The following is a 16,471-nucleotide window of genomic DNA, read 5'->3' as shown; positions in this document are numbered from 1 at the left end:
CAACCATTTGGTTATGCCATTTTAGGCTTTGCTCTAACCGAAGCTATTACACGTTTGCCCCAGTGACGGGCCTTTCTGATCTCAAACTATTCCTTACTACTTATGCAATTGTATCAGACTCTTTTGTCTTAAGACTCCCTGACTACAAACTAATGGGCAAAGGAGGTAAAATAAAGATCGACACTGCTCACTGACCTCGTAAAGCAACGAATTGCTAATCTGTTGTACGAGTTATTCGTACCGAGGGATCGAATCCCTCTCTTTTCGTTTTCGTTGATGACTTTCTATTTCTTTCTTTCAATTTTTACAAACCCTTTTTTTATATTTTACTAGTTAAATGTATGGAATATGAATATATTAAATATAATCGCAAATCATCGAGAGGAGGGGTTTTTGTTATAGAAAAGAAAGGTCAATGAAAGGATTCGGTAATGACGCCATGCATCACCATTTAGTGTTATGCTCAAGAGAAAAAAACAAAAAAAAATTCTTCACATTGGGAGAGGAAAGCAAAGACTACGGTCAATGATCAATTGTGCACTTCTTTTTTAGGTGGTCTACTTAGAGTGAAAGCATACAAACATAGATTTTGTCAACGACTTCGGCGGATAAACATATCTTCATTGAAAGTCATTAGGGTTGCTTTTGTCGGGAGGATGGATCCATAAGAATTTGTCTTTCCCAATAACAAAAAAAACCTGACTTGAATGATCATGTATTAAGAGTGAAATTAGCTACAGGTATGTGTCATAATTATTATGGGGAGCTAGCATGGCCCAATGATCTTTTATATATTTCTTTCGGTAGTAATTCTAGATACTATTGCATGTAACATAGGCTTAGCGGGGTATTTAAAAGAAATAGATTAAGATTCATTTGCTAGATTTTGTCTCAGGTATATACCCTTCAAAATTAATATTCATAAACAAATATGTAAAAAATATGTTGATTATATCCAAATTTGAAGACACAAATAATGTTAATCAATCATGGGTAGTGATACTATTGCTGGCATAATAACATCTATATGAAAAGCCGAAATGTATAGAAAAAACGTGGTTCAAGTAGCATCTACTAATATCAGCCAAAATATTGTTAAAATACTTTTACGAGAGGAAAACATCAAGAAAATAACAATCTTTTGGGTTTTAACCCTACGACATAGACGAACACAAAAAGGATTATAGAAATCTTTTAGATTGTTTCATACTTTGCTAGTTTGATTTATACCCGATCAAGCCACCGAATAAAACCCCTTATTTTCATTATGATAAAACAAATGAGCAGGAATTTAAAAAGTTTGTATCTTTTTATGTTTTATGTGTTAGATAAACAGATTAATTCTAAATTATGGAATGATAAAAAAACAATGAAAATTATACAAATGTGTATAAAAAACATCGTTTTCTTTATTACTTATGCTATGAATGGTTTAGAGCGATGTGGTGGTATTAATTTTTTTTTTTTACATATGGTATGAACGGTTTAGAGCGATGTGGTGGTATTAATTTCGAAAAGTTTTTGTCAGAAAAATAAACCTCTAAGTTCTTATACAAATATTAGTTTTCAAAGTAACTTTTGATTTTGTTTATAGTTCTTTTTTTTACATCATATACCATCTTACATTTTTTTATTGAAGAATTTCACAATCTACCCTTATAACCCAAAACAACTTATCACAAAGATAATATATAAACAATTTCAACAAGTTTGATGATATATAAAAAAAACTAAATACGATTACCCTACTGAATCATTTCTTAAAATACACTGCTATATTTGCTTTATAACCTACACAATGTTAGCATGGAGTTCGTGGATATGAATCTTACTTTTACATATTATCCATTATTTTACTTTTAGCCATTATCCTTCACTAATAATTAATAGATTTACAAAAGATTACAACATATAGAAACAAACCACATGCAAAATTTCCTCTATTATCACAAATAAAGTTGAAATATCATATCACGCTTTCATTTCATTTCGTTTTCTTTTTTTATTTTGAGGGCTGCTCTTACCACATTCCCTCTCGTAATAATCCCCACCTTCAAACACACACAAAAAAAAAAATTATTTTAAAATAAGAATTATAAAATACAATGTTATCTAGATAAATTATGCTTCAAAAAAAAAAAAAAAAAAAAAAAAAAAAAACACTTACCAACTTTCCCTCATCATCTACGACAGGTAGGCGTCGATATTTAGTTTCGAGCAACAATCTGACATCAAGTAATTTTTTATTTTTTTAAATAAGATTTTGTGTTTTTGGTTTTTTAATTGAAAAAAATAATAATTGTGAAAATAAAAGAGTAAATTACACGAATGGTCCCTACGATTTGGGGTAATTTGCATGTTTGGTCCTAACTTATTTTTTTAATTCGGAAGGTCCCTACTGTTTGTTTTTATTGCGCGCTTGGTCCCTGTCTTACCTAAAAAGACTATTTTGCCCTTGAGTTTTTTTAATTTATTTAAATAAGACGGGCTAAGTAAGGTAATGTAAGGTGTATTTATTTAAATAAATTAAAAAATCAAGGACAATGACCAAGCGCGTAACAAAAACAAACAGTAATGACCTTCCGAGTTAAAAAAATAAATTAGGAACCAAACGTACAAATTACCCCAGACCATAGGGACCATTCGTGTAATTTACTCAAAATAAAAATTAATGGAACCTTGCGGCATCCTCGAGATTGGTGGTTTCACGAACTACTAATGGCGCTGACGTCATCAAATCACCAACGACTTTTCCGTCGGTTTTACTCAGTAGTTTTTGTACCTCATTGAATGTCTACAAGTGTCGATAAAGAGTAAAGAGTATGATTTAACTATAATTATAAAAAAATAATTTACAAATAAGATTATAAAAAACAATAATTTGTTTTAGCATATAATAGAAAAAATTTATACATACTTTCCAAGTGCTATCGACCTCAGGGAACATGTCAGTGTCAGCTCTCCCAGTCCCTAAAGAAAATGTCCCAACAATTCTTCATGGTGTCAAAAATTATATTACAAAACACACACACACACACAAAAAAAATTAAATTTAACAGTATAGAAGTAAGATGATTTACCAGATATAGAATCCAATGCTAATAAGTCATAATCTGATACAACCCCAACCTATGCACAACAATACAAGTACAAATAATAAATAGAATATAGACAAATTTTCATAATTGGTCCCTTTAGTTTGCAAAATATTGCAATTTGAGGACTTCTATGAAAAACGTCACGCTACTGGTCCTTATGGTTTGGAAAATTGCATGAATGGTCCTTCTGGCATTAACTTTAACTTTTGACTAGTTAGTTTTTTTTTCTAAATGACCAAAATGTCCTTGGACCAAATCTGAAATTGTGTATACCTTAAGGATCAATTCTGAAAATTTGAAATATTATATATATATATATATATATATATATATATATATATATATATATATTCAAATTTATATTTATAATTTATATATATACAAAATTTCAAATTTTCAGAATTGGTCCTTGAGGTATACACAGTTTTCAGATTTGGTCCAAGGGCATTTTGGTCATTTAGAAAAAAAAAACTAACTAGTCAAAAGTTAAAGTTACCGCCAGAAGGACCATTCATGCAATTTTCCAAACCATAGGGACCAGTGGCGTGACGTTCTTCATAAAAGTCCTCAAAGTGCAATATTTTACAAACCGCATGGACCAATTATGAAATTTTGTCTAAACTATAAATAGTATACAGCTTTATTTTGTTAAATTATAAGATGGAATAAAAAATATGGAAAAGAAAGAAAATCATACTAATTTCCAGTTGTCATCGATTACAGGGAAGCCCGTTATTCTGTTCTCCACGAGAGATTTAAGTGCTGAATGGAAGAAAGTCAAAGTCAAAGTTGTTGTAGATTAAGGGGAGAATTGAAGTGATGTGTGAATCTTTATTTTGACTGAATGAATGTGAAATACCTTCATCTACAGTTGTTGTGGGTTTTACCACGTGTAATTCCTCTTTTTTGGTCATAAAATCACCTACAATTAAAACTCCACTTTTCGGCTGCAATACAAAGAATTTTAACAAAGAATTTTATGAAAGTAAGTGATAAAAGAGTTGAGGAAGGTTATTAGACTTATCCCTCTTTATCTTCATGCCTAATATTGCTAGGTATAAGTATATATTATCTTATTACAATAATGTCAATAACATAACAAAGACATTAAAAAAGAATTTAAAATATGCATCTTTCTCTAAAGACACATCCTCCTAATAATACGATTTAAATCGCATCACTCAAATCACACTTATGTGGAAATGATTTTCAATCACACAGAGATGAACAGAATCCATAGAATTTAGAAAAAGCCCTAACAATACAATTGGAAAATGAATGAATCATTTGCATAGTACAATCACATAAGATAGTCGTTACTGGAAATAGTTGATCCCCTCAACCTCCACCACAAACGAACACACCAAAAGAGAATAAGTGACTACAAGTTATTGGAGATTTGGTGTAACTTAGATTAGTTAAGTTTTCAAGTTACATTGCTGTTTTATGTTCAATAATCAAGCCCAATTAGGCTACAACAGGTGGTTGGAACTTGATAAAGATAATCTATAGCTGGTGTGTCTGAATCCGACGTTTGTGAGTTGCGCAATGAATTACCAGTTGCAATGGTGAAAGCGTTCTAATATATACGCAATGAATTGAATCTAATTGTAAAATCTCTATGCTGGAAACAGATTAAACCTAACGAACACATAGAACTGCTGAATATATACAGACTGTGCTATAAACAAATTTATCCGAAACTAAACTCACAAATTACACTGAGAAGAGTTATACCTGCACGGAATTGGACATCAAAGTGGTAGCTGCAGCGACGGTTAGCGATGATCTGCGAGGATCTGTAAGGCGGCAAGGAGAAGAAAGCCTAGCGGCGAGCACTGGAGGAGATGAGATTAGACACGGCATCTGACGGTGGAAGAAGGCGGTGGTGGGAACGGAGGCGGTTGTAGAACGGAGTAGGGAAGAAGGTAGAGGATCGATAAGTGGAGGAATTGAAGCCATCTTCGGTGGTGTTTGTCGGTATGTTGTTAGATAACAAGTGCCGATCAATCCCCGGCGGAGATTTCACGGAAGCGGTAGGAAAAAACGAAAACTTTGGTTTATTCCTCCTCATTCACTGTTTATCTGCGGTTTCGCTTACTTTATCGAAGGGTGTTTGGATTTGGACAAATAAAATTAAGAGTTATTCAAGGAGCGTAATAACTAATAAGGGGTGGTTTATATAATTATATTCATGAAAGTTTAGAAAATGACGAGTCTCACAAAATTTCATTTGTGTATTTGAATGTGATTTTTTGAAAATAAAAGCATATGGATAGTTTTTTAGTGCGGGTTCTATTTCTAAGGAAGACATCAAATATTACCGATTTTTTTTTGAACCGACAAATCATTATATTAGAAAAGTCAGGCTAACATAAAGTTAGAAAAGACAAAAAAGACAAGATACAAATTTTATGAAAAAAGACAAATACACGGATCACTCCAACATAAATCTCCAATTTTTCTCCTATGTTTGATCCAAATGAACCCTATAGACTCGATCAGATCTGCCACTTTAATAGGAGAGATTTTTTGTTATTGAACACTCTAACATTTCTCGCCTTCCAGATGCTCCAAAGCGTATAGTAAAAGATACCAAGAAGTCGTTTTCTTTTCTTGGGGCGGTTCCCCCAACCTTCAACAAACTCAATAACCTCATGCACACTAGCAAAGTCCCTGTTCTGAATTCCACACCACCTGTGAATCCATTCCTTAGTGAATTTTTCAAAAGAGCTATGATTAACACATTCATCAGAAAGTCCACATAAAGTAGTACACTAAATTAAGAATCATAATCAAGTTGAATAAAAAAAAAATTGAATCATAAATATTTTTGAATCATCATATTTTTTATCATATAATGTTCAACATTTTTTTTTTAAAAAAAGTAGTATCTCTTAAAATTAAAAATAAACACTTCAAAAACTTATTTTAAAAAATTATTTTTACAAAGTCTTTAGTATAATGAGTAGAATTATCCGTTAATTTTTTATGATTTTTGGAGAATTCTTTTTTCTGGGTTTTTTATAAACAAAAATATAAAAAATATATTTTTTTCTTAAAATTCATGATTATGCTTATTTTGTAGATAATTAGATTTTAAGAACTTTCGTTTTTTTAGATTTTTTTTTCAAAAAAAAAAGGTATGATAAAAAATTAAAGCAAGTAGTGAAAAGTAAGGTCATGTTTGATTTAGGTCTGACTGGATCCGGTCAGACCTTTGTCTGGCCCAGTTCGATCCAGCCCGTTTGATTTCCACATTTTTCCATCTGACCGAGTGTTTTTACATCTGACCGAGACCTTCAAAAAAAAGTTGCTGACGAAGAAACTTCCCAAGCTTACCCCTCGTCCATCTCCTCCGGTCTTGAGCCAAATCGCTCATCTTCTCAGAGACGAAAATCATCATCCTTGTCGCCATCGCCATCGCTTCCATCTTCCATCGTTGTCAACGCCATCGACAATCCTCTATCATCGTCGTTGCCATCGCTTCCTTCTTCCATCGATGTCCTCGCTTCCTTCTTCCATCGAGAAAATAGGTATGTCCCTCCCTTTCTCAATCGATCTGTGATGGTTCTTTAATTTTGGATTATATGCCATGAATTAGAATCAACCATCAACATCCACCATTGTTACTTCTACTTTATGTTGTTTTATTCTGATTCTGTTGGTTTGTTCTATCTGAATCGATGAATATTGGAATTTATGCATTTAAATATCATCCAATTGATTTGCTTGTACAACGATTTAGGCTGAACCTGGAGTCATGACATCATGATTGGTTGTTCCACCAGTCTCTTACTGAAACTAGATCAAGTTAATGTTGTTTTCATATCTCACTTGTATGAGTTACGACTTATGACAAGACAGGACTTGACAATCTCTGTTTATGTTGTGTAATTGTTCTTTAGTTTGTTATGAATTAAACTTTTATCAAGGAAAGTTATAGGTTCAACAAGAGCTAGACCAATCATCTGTTCTTGGATTTTCCAAGATCTGATGTAGTGTTACTATTGTAGAAATAATATTTGATCTTATTATTCTATTTTTTATTCTGGAAATTCAAGATGCAATCACTTTATTTCAGGGATTGAAAATTCAATGTTATTCAGATTATATGTGATTGTATTCATATGAGTTTATCATTTGTTTTCCTTTTAAAATTTGATGTTTTTTATCCAAGTGTTATGGCTAGTGTTTGTTGCATGTCTCATAAGTAACACAAAATTATTAAACTTTAAATTAATGGCTTATTATCAATCCTTTAAATTGATTGATGAATGTGAATCTGGTCAATAAATGAATTGTTGAAAAACAATGAATTTATTTATAACTTTATAAAACCAATGATTCCTTTTATAATTTTTATTTGGATTTTTAAAGGATTTGTGTGTAATTTACATTTTGTATGACAATTTGTATGTTTTTATAATTCTTCAGCAACTTCATCCATCACTGTATAGGGAAGCAGGGTAAAATAGTCATTTTTCATAAGTCGGCACATTCAGCCAGATGTACAATCAAACTGTATGGTTTCTTGCTCGGTCATGATTTCTTACGCAGACAAACCTTTCTCAGACAACACTTTCTGAGTTAGTAACTATCAAACAGGACCTAATTGTTCCACTTTGTCTCCTTTTTTCCATTGATGCATCTTGATCCATCGTTTTTGCTCTTAGGCCTATTCATACATAAATACAAGTATCTTAATACTTGTCTTGGCCTATTAATAACTTAATGACTCTTACGGTCAAAATGACCACTTAATGGATCAAAACTCTGTATTTTCATTCTCTATCTCTTAATCTCAATCAGTTAATGAATTAAGAATCTCATATTACTCAATTCATTATAATCTACTTTAATGCGTCAATTCATAATCTCATTAGTTAAGGTTTCAAACCCTAACTTCATGTACATAGAGTTCACCATGGAAATCACTTTCTAAGCTTGATTAAAGCATTTAAACATTATCATTAACATCATAGTCAAACTATATGTTGATCAATTCAACTAATCTACTCTAATAAAACATTTCACCAAAAAAATGGAGAAATATTACCTTGATATGGAGAGGATGAAAATCCTAACAACCCACTATCTCTAGCTTCTCTTGGCACCATTTAAGATGTAAAAATCGCCCCCTTATATCACTCCATTTGAATAGATCGAATGGGCTCTTAACATGATATAACCTGTGTTCTAAGTGTGTAACCATGCCACGACCCTCTATATACCGTGTCGTGGTGACCTGTTGACCCGAGGTCAAAGGTGGTCATTTAATTGCCATGTTGTGGTCATCTGCTTGCCACGTCATGGTACTCTTTCTCAACAACATCCTAGTTTGGCCACCGCGTCATGACACCCATATACCGCGTCACGTGGAAAAATACCTTACCATTCTTTCTTACAGCGGAGTCTCGCGGTGTCGTAGTGATCTACCTACCGCGCCACGGTGGCTGCTTGACAACAGTCCCTTTTGCTGATTCCATTCCAGCTTTGGAACATTTTTATCCAAACTTCTAACCTTCATAACTTCTTTGTCTCTTACTCGTTTTCGATGTTCATTATATCCACGCGAAGGTGAGAACATACTTTACACTTCTTTTAAGTCACATTTCACTGACTTAATACATGTCTTAATCTATGAAGTCACAAAGTTGACCTAAAAACATAAAATTCTCATTTTACCCTTTTGACCAAAATGCATCTTCTCATGCACTCTTTATCTTGAACTTAGTCATCTAATCCATTCTTAGTGACTTAAACTCTTATTGGCCATTTTCATGAAGCCATAACTTCATAATCTCATCTCTTTATCATATTTGACCATTTTGCCTTTTTAGTCAATATTTGACTAAAAGTGAACTTTCTCTAAATTTCAGGTTCTTACAGGCTACCCCTGGCTATGAGTTGGTTCCTCCTCTATCTTCTATATCCTTTATATTCCTATATATTTGAATGATCATGAGTTCACAAGATGGTAGTATTACAATATCTTACTATAGTGGAGGTTTGAGGGAGAATCTTAATTCTGGTGGGAGTATATGTTAATGAATGTTAACAAGAAGCTCACATTGAATTTGCATGTGGGTGTAAGGTATATTGTGTTGAATGGTTGTTGTCTAGAAAACTATGTGTACTGGATAATCAGATCAAGTTATCATACAATATCAGACGATCGACATTGTTGAGTTTTGTATGTTTTTAATATTTTGTGAATTAGTTTATATGATTTTGATTAGTTTGTATTTATTTTAATAATAAAAAAAATTGAGTGGTTTAGAAGGGATAAGAGGGATGAGAAAGATGAGTTTCAAACTTTCAATGTGTTGTGGGATGGTTGGGGTGAAAGTAAAAGAAGATAAAAAAAAAAGTTGATGTTGTAGTGATGCGGCAAGTGAGTTGAGATGGATGTTAAAGATGGATACTTTCCACCGTAACATCCTTTTGTCTCAACATAATATTTATATAATTTAAGATTCTATGAAAAATCTAACTTTTGAGCTAACACCAGCTTTACCGAAAGTATTAACAAATGCATTTTAAAAGCATCTCATCTTACTATGTACATTACCTCATAATGAAAGCACATACAAGTCTTTAATATTAACAAATAACATGTATATGTATCATGTATTAAAGATGTCCCTATTGACATAATATATTCTAACATCTTGATTATCTTGGTTTTAATTGGATCCAACTTAAGGGGTGATTAAAGTTTTAAAGTTGTTTTTTATTCCATTTGGTTGATTCATAGAATCAATAAATCCCAAAAATGGTAGTAAAGTTACTTTTAGACCATACGATCACGTTAATTAAATTATTGTGAATGCTTTTCATCATGTTTTCGTGCAATTGATAATAGTCAAAATAAGGTTGATATGAAAATATGGATTTTGTTAAATGTGTTAATCATTCAAGTAATTTTACTTTCCAACAAATAATTATTATTGTTACGAATCATATCCATGATTTTAAAACAAAATTATTAAGTTTGTTTTTCACTGAATGATTTCATCTATAGTTTTTTACCAATTAGGCCTAGTTTTCGTTGAGAACGAGAGAGCCAATGATGGGTGACAAAAGCATAAACAAAAACAGACGGACAAAAAAGTCTGGATGAGCAAAACTGGACCATTCACATTGCTTTTTCACACCAAACTGACCACGGTTTGTAGGCCCATTTCTGTCCTCCAGCCCAAAAACAAAAACCCCAATTTACGCTCATCAATTATTTTGTTTAAATATGTTTTTTCTATTTGATTAAATCATTAAATTAATTATACCGAAACTTCAATAACTTTTACAATATATATATATATATATATATATATATATATATATATATATATATACCACTGACACAACTGTGATTAAAATACTATTCTGTTATCACCTTTGTCAAATATTATAAGATGGTAAAAGTGGTTTATCTTTTTTATCAGCTTTCTGTGAATAGTCTTTATGGTTGGACCACCTATTATTCAAACTTATTCACAGTTGGCTTCAATAATTCTCAGGACTGCTGTGAGGTGGGGCAGGTTTCTAGAGAAAATTTGACAAACCAGACAAAGTAGGATAATAATTTAAACAAACAGACAAACAGCTGTAAAGTGGTCCGAACACGTTGCTTTTTAGAGTCGACAGTATCTGGCTCCACGTATATTGGTTCTCTTCGAAAGAAGGCCTAGTGTATGGAGTATAGCGTCATTCCATCCGTCATCTTCAAGAATGTAACTGGTACAGTTACATTCTTCCTCTTTGTTATTGTCTCCTGTGGAATCGTCATCCCTTACGTATCCGAGGCCCGTACGATAATATTTGTGAGTTTCATATGAGCCTAGTTTTTTATTCATGTCTTGTGATTCATCAGTCCAGTCTCCTTTAGGCTTGTATGGGACATCATACCTTCCGGTTGGGAGACGGATGATGAACAAGACGAAGATGAACATGATCAGAAAGACCCCTTTGGTGCGATAAACACAGAAAAAACAGTTGCCGTCACAACCGAAGAAGACGCTATGGAATATCCAAGAATCCGAAAGCTCAGAAGAGACCTAGAGCAGTTAGCCTTCCCAAATACAGAAGAAAGCGGACAATATGATCCTCCAAGTGATCATAATATGGGTCTCCCAACCTACCCACCTGCTAGACAGCAACAACAGCAGCAACCCACAGGGTTCAACTATCCAAGAACCAATAGAGTGTTTAAAGGAGGATATGGTGAATACTATAATCAGCAGTGGACATTACCACCAGCCCACCTCGGCACAGGAGTTTTACTAATCCTACCAGCAGATCCAGGCTTATGGGCAGACGTAATCTCCAGATGGGAGTCTATAACAATTAATAGACTCAACGACCAAGATTGGCCTGACAACAAAGCGGGGTAATTTACATGTTTGGTCCATAACTTATTTTTTTAACTCGAAAGGTCCCTACTGTTTGTTTTTGTTGCACGCTTGGTCCCTATCTTACCTAAAAATAGTATTTTGTCCTTGATTTTTTAATTTATTATAATAAACACACCCCAACCCCACTTCCAACTCACCTTACTCTACCTTACCTACCCCACTTTATTTAAATTAATTAAAAAATCAATGTCAAAATAGTATTTTTAGGTAAGACAGTGTCAAAACGCGCAACAATTAAAGACAAACTGTAGGGACCTTCCGAGTTAAAAAAAATAAGTTAGGGATCAAACTTGCTAATTACCTCAAACCATAGGGACCATTCGTGTAATTTACTCGAAAAGAAAGACATGTATTTGTGTTTTGAACGTAGTATTTTTACTTAATAATTTATGTAGTGGTTGAGCATACTTATTTAAGGTTGTTTGTTGGGGATGTAAATGTCTCGTATCAAAATCTGTCGGTGGTCCTTGCTCAGTTGGTATTAGGTTAGAATGTCTTGTACTTGCTACTGAATGGCATAGAATGACCATTTTATTTACAAAAACAGTTAACAAGTTTGTAGAGTTACTTTTTCAAACATCATACCTTGCAAATTTTATCATATTTCATGATCATGACAATATTTAGCGAAAGTGATGTGAGCTTGCAAAAGTATATAATGATGTTTCTTGCAATATAAAAAAACCACGAAAATGGTTTTATATATGAATTTTTATCGAACTGTAAGACACTAAAGTGTAGTGCATAGATGGTTAACATGTGTTGATGATAGTGGAGGTCGCTGGTTCAATCTTGCAACATGCTTAAATGAAAGCCATCACCTTAATGTGGTCCAAACACCATACAACCAACACTTTACCCACTTTGAGTAAATGTAACTTTGTTTATATTTCTAAGAAATATTGAACTTACCAATAATAATAATAAAATACACTTTTTTCACATTTGATTTTTCTTTTGAAAAGCTTTTGAAATCAACTTTGCAAATTTCATGAATTTTTCACAAACTAAATTGAAAACACGCTAAAAAGTATTGGTCTTACGAGTGGAGACTTTAAAAAACTAACGGTTTGTAAGACTTTATAACGAAAAATACAAAATAGGGTACTTTTTGATTTTTTAAAAATATGGATTATTGGCTAAAATGAGTGGTCCAATGCGATTATTTTAACGAATAACTTTTTTTTTAAATCACAAAAAAGTTGTTATTATTTAAGATGGTTTGCATAAATTCTTTTTTGCATGAACTATGTTTTATTCTAAAATTGGTTTTATTCCACCACGAAAGAAACTTCTGAAACAGTATTACAGAATTTTTTTTTTCTTTTAATGTATATGTAATATGTCGATTAATGATGTTTTATTTGATAATTCAAATGATTATAAATGCCTTTCGGTTAAAATTATGTGTTCAGTTTTTAACTTTTTGTTTGTATTTGGGATATTAGTTTTGTTGTGTTTTTGGTTACTCCATACATAAAAACTAAATTGCATTATATTTATTTATTAATTAAAAGAAAATAAAATAAATGATTTAAACAATAGACTTACTCTTAGGCATGAGTAAACGGACCGAACCGGCCGGAACCGGCCCAACCCGGACCCGAACCGGGAACCGTCTTCGGCCAAAATCAAGAACCGAACCGGCCCGGCGGTTCTACCGGTTCCGGTTCCGGGTCCGGTTTTTGCCGGTTTTCGGTTTTAGAACCGCTATGATTTGACATGCTTCGTTGCGGGACTTATAACTCATTTAATTTTTAACAAAATCAAGCGTTTTTATAGTTTAAACTTAACTACAAAACCTAAACTACGTGTAGGAAAAAGATTCAGGTCAAAAAAACTTAAATTGAGTGAGTTATGCACATTTGAACAACAAAGTCAGATTACGTTTAATTGCTGTAACATAAAAAAATTCTGATTTGACACACTTCCTTGCGGGGCTTGTAACTCATTCAATTTCTAACTAAATCAAATGTTTTTATAGTTTAAAATTAACTACAAATCCTAATCTACATGTAGGAAAAAGATTCAGGTCAAAACAAATTAAATTGAGTAAGTTATGCCCATTTGAACAACAAAGTCAGATTACATTTAATTGCTGAAACATAAAAAAAATTCTGATTTGACACCCTTCTTTGCGGGGCTTGTAACTCATTCAATTTTTAACCAAATCAAATGTTTTTATAGTCTAAAATTAACTACAAATCCTAATCTACATGTAAGAAAAAGATTCAGATAAAAAAAAGTTAAATTGAGTGAGTTATGTACATTTGAACAACAAAGTCAGATTACATTTAATTGCTGAAACATAAAAAAAAAATCTGATTTGACATCATTCTTTGCGGGGCTTGTAACTCATTCAATTTTTAACTAAATCAAGCGTTTTTATAGTCTAAACTTAACTACAAATCATAATATACATGTAGGAAAAAGATTCAGGTCAAAAAAAAGTTAAATTGAGTGAGTTATGCAACTTTCAAAATTTGAGTGAGTTATCCGGTCCGGTTCCCGGTTTTGGGCCGGTTCCGACGACCGGTTCTTACCAGGTCCCGGTTCCAAAAATTGACGAAATTATAGTACCGGTCCCGGCCCGACCGGTTCCATCGGGTTCCGGTTCCGGGTCCGGGACCGGTTCCGGCCGGTTCCCCGGTCCATATACTCATCCCTACTTACTCTTATTCCCACTCCCATCACTACCGCCACTAGACACCAATAATCACCACCAGTTAACACTAACCATCACAAATCACCATGGGAAACTTGAAATCAACTCCAAAAAAATCAAACATAATGCAAAATAAAAAATTTCTGATATCAAATCCAGAAAAATAAGTGATTTAACAACTATCCTTCTGACAATTCAACTGGCGAGTAACACTTCTGTCAAGTATTAACCTATAATACAATAACTTATTAATCCTTATGACAATCTGGTAATGAAAGTTAGATCTTTCACTAATCCCAATGAATACCGAGAGTTCTATTGAAAAATGATCAGTCATGTAGGATAGTTGGGAGGCAGGATCATTTACACATATAGCTTTTCTGAAATCCAACAACCAAGCCAACGTGACCATTCTAGACATCTCTCATGTAAGTAGATCAATCGGTATTATAACTGGAATTACTGATAAATCTTTTTTATACATTCATAACAACGACTATGAATATAAATATAAGTTACAGTGAAAGCGTAGTAAGTACAACTTGATTTACAAGAGTTTCTAGTGACAACCGGGATTTGCGCAGATAGAACTCCGACCCGAACACTTCTTTTCGTCAGGCTCCTTGATGCTCCAGATTCTCGCTAAAAGTATCCGAAAACTAGGGAGTATCGGAGTTAGGGATGCGGGAGGGTTTCCAGAGGTTTTGAGGCTTAATGGGTGAGTGAATGAGCAGCACAACGCTGTTATTTATAGGAGAATTTAGCAGGCACACCGCGCCTATAAGGGTGCACTCCGCGTCCTCTCGTCAATGTCGTTCCTCCAAAATGTTGCGACGTGTCGAGATCCCTGTGGTCCACATCCGTGCTTCTAGAAGCGTGCGCCGCACAAAACATAAATTTTGTAAATTCCGTAGCGTCTTCATACGAGCTGCATTTTTGACGTTATTTATATCCACGCGTAGCTATCAACGAGTACTACAACTTTCTTTTAGAATCTGTCGGCCAATTCTCACTTTATTTTCAAAGTTATATTTTTAACAGGCTTAGACTATTAAAGTCCGTATAAAAATCATAACTTGCTCATACGAATTCCATTCTCGACTGTCTTTAGATCGACGAACTCCTATTGACGAGATCTTCAGCTCTCGTTTATATTGTTTTACCTAACAAATGACCGATCTTAATTTTGATTTCTGTGTCGCATACTGCTACGCCGAAACTTCTAAAAATCATAACTTCCTCATACAAAGTTGTACTTAGGCGTTATTTATATGCACGCTCTAGCTTTTACGATTACTATGACTTTCATCAAGACTATTTATCCTAAATAGTCCTCTATCAAAAATGTCTATTTACGTAACTGGTACAATAAGGCGAAAATTGGATGTTACACATATCAATGGCCAACTCTTTGTCGAAATTTACATTGAGCTTCTCTACACATGAGCACATATATATTCTTCTTCCTCCAGCTTATATGTCATTAGAGCCTTGACGACTTCATAGCGTTCTTGTCTTGATTTCTTGTGAAACATTTCACCAAGTGTGAAGTTCATTTCATAAGGCTAGTAGTCTTCATAAGATTTTGGAGTTCTGGAGACATAGTAGCTATCATGATACAAGCAACCTTTGTAACATCGTCAACATTTTTGTCATTAGCAACAATTTCTTCAGGAGTATCAGTTTCCATGTCAATTTCGGGGATTGGGTAATGGAGAACATACTCTTTATTCTCATAACCTAGGGTCATTTTCAAATTTCGCATCCACACAATAGATAATTAGAATACATGAACATACCTCTATTTCTTTCTTTTTCTCTCTCTCTCTCTCTCCCTCTCTCTCTCTCTCTCTATATATATATATATATATATATATATATATATATATATATATATATATATATATATATATATCCAGTTCATGTAATTTAGACCGGTGAGATTTTCTTTCGACATAATTAACAAAATAGTGAACTTTGAACTTTGAGCGATGGGAGGAGGAGAAGTAAGATCACCATTGCAAACATCTATATAAGAGAAAGTTTTAGTTAGTTGATTTCAATCCTTAATATAGTTTAACCCGAATTTTATTTACTTAAGCCTACGACCCATAATTTCAATTCCAAATAAGCAAATGGATGTTATAATCAAATTGTGAATCTATTTGAGGTAGGTAATACATGTTACCAATTTCAATCACAATGAAACTCCTAGATCTTTTGAAATTCACTAAACAATCAATGACATGTTTAATCTTGTAATATGCTCTTACTTTTGTGACTGGGATATC

At 33.1% G+C, this 16,471-nt stretch overlaps 1 protein-coding gene across 1 annotated transcript; it reads right to left on the bottom strand.

Annotated features, from left to right (window-relative positions):
- Positions 1–1,756: 1,756 nt before the first annotated feature.
- Positions 1,757–5,200, bottom strand: LOC145166950 (CBS domain-containing protein CBSX1, chloroplastic-like). The gene is made up of 8 exons (XM_079086004.1): positions 4,836–5,200; positions 3,958–4,045; positions 3,796–3,860; positions 3,081–3,129; positions 2,918–2,970; positions 2,679–2,794; positions 2,168–2,225; positions 1,757–2,051 (listed from the first exon to the last, which is right to left on the bottom strand). Exons 1-8 carry the CDS (start codon positions 5,058–5,060, stop codon positions 1,980–1,982), a joined length of 726 nt encoding a protein of 241 aa, XP_078942130.1. The 5' UTR covers positions 5,061–5,200; the 3' UTR covers positions 1,757–1,979.
- Positions 5,201–16,471: the final 11,271 nt, after the last annotated feature.

Source organism: Lactuca virosa, chromosome 3 (genome assembly GCF_052849685.1).
Source record: "Lactuca virosa cultivar CGN04683 chromosome 3, Lactuca_virosa_CGN04683_v6, whole genome shotgun sequence".
NCBI lineage: Eukaryota > Viridiplantae > Streptophyta > Magnoliopsida > Asterales > Asteraceae > Lactuca > Lactuca virosa.
This window is presented reverse-complemented; position numbering and strand designations above follow the sequence as displayed.

Coding starts and splice junctions, on each gene's coding strand:
- LOC145166950 (XM_079086004.1), bottom strand. CDS start 5,060: ATGGCTTCAATTCCTCCACTTATCGATCCTCTACCTTCTTCCCTACTC. Junction 2,971..3,080: donor AGCATTGGATTCTATATCTG/GTAAATCATCTT, acceptor CATTTTCTTTAG/GGACTGGGAGAGCTGACACT. Junction 2,226..2,678: donor AATCTCGAGGATGCCGCAAG/GTTCCATTAATT, acceptor ACTTGATGTCAG/ATTGTTGCTCGAAACTAAAT.